At 30.1% G+C, this 941-nt stretch overlaps 1 protein-coding gene across 1 annotated transcript in view; it reads left to right on the top strand.

The window, feature by feature from the left end:
* The window catches only part of ENPP1 (ectonucleotide pyrophosphatase/phosphodiesterase 1), a 72,325-nt gene that overhangs the window by 62,691 nt on the left and 8,693 nt on the right, over positions 1–941 (top strand). The window contains exon 20 of the mRNA XM_019663465.1: positions 540–748. Within this exon, the coding sequence (XP_019519010.1) occupies positions 540–748 (209 nt within the window). The remainder of the gene's footprint in view (positions 1–539; positions 749–941) is intronic.

Genomic DNA, 941 nt, shown 5'->3' with positions numbered 1-941 from the left:
AACCTAGCTTTGAGACCAAAGGAAACAGGAGAATTAAGATGAGGCATGGTGTTCTTTGGGACATCTTTAAAAATACGTTGCAATTAAAATAATAATAATAAAGTTATTGGGATAGGAAAGAAAATACAGTTAAAACAAAGAATACACAGCAACATGGTTTCTCTGAAGGGGATGGAATAAAAAAATCCCAAACCAGTTCTTTCTCTGTCCATTTTCTGTTCACAACTACATACAGTTTAAAAGACTAAATAATGCTTTAGAATCTTGGTTGTAGGTATTCAAAAATAATATTTTTTTCATTAGTGCCTCAATTCCTGTGTGTTATAGTAGAATTTTTAAAAATTCCAAAATTCATTAAATATCTATAGAAAATAACAATTATTTGGATTGTGTTGATCTCACTGTGTTGTAATTCTTACTCTCAATATGGCAGAATGTGTTGAGGTATAATGAAGTCTAACTTCTTATAGTACAATTAATTATTTGAATTTTATTTTTAGATATATTAAAAACGCTTTGCTGAAATAGTCATTAAAAAGAATATAGTTATTTCTTCCTTAAATTGAATATTGCCATATTTTACAGAAACAGCAGACTCATCCGTAATCAAGAAATTCTGATTCCGACTCACTTCTTCATTGTACTAACAAGTTGTAAAAACACAGCACAGAGTCCCTCACAGTGTGAAAATTTAGATACCTTAGCTTTCATTTTGCCTCACAGGACTGATAATAGTGAGAGCTGTGTGGTAAGTAGCCTTTGTTAACTTACCTTAAACATTGAAAATATAAATACAAGTATATTTGTGTGTATGTCTTACATCTAAGATTACTGTGGAAGAAAACATAACTTGAATATACATGTACTTTGAAATTATAGGATGGCCTTAAGTTGATCCTCTAAGATGAATTTTCTTCAGAGAAAAACACCCTTGTCTGTTA

Source organism: Hipposideros armiger, unplaced genomic scaffold (genome assembly GCF_001890085.2).
Source record: "Hipposideros armiger isolate ML-2016 unplaced genomic scaffold, ASM189008v1 scaffold_391, whole genome shotgun sequence".
NCBI lineage: Eukaryota > Metazoa > Chordata > Mammalia > Chiroptera > Hipposideridae > Hipposideros > Hipposideros armiger.
Note: the sequence above shows the minus strand (reverse complement) of the source record. Positions and strands in the feature narration are given on the sequence as shown.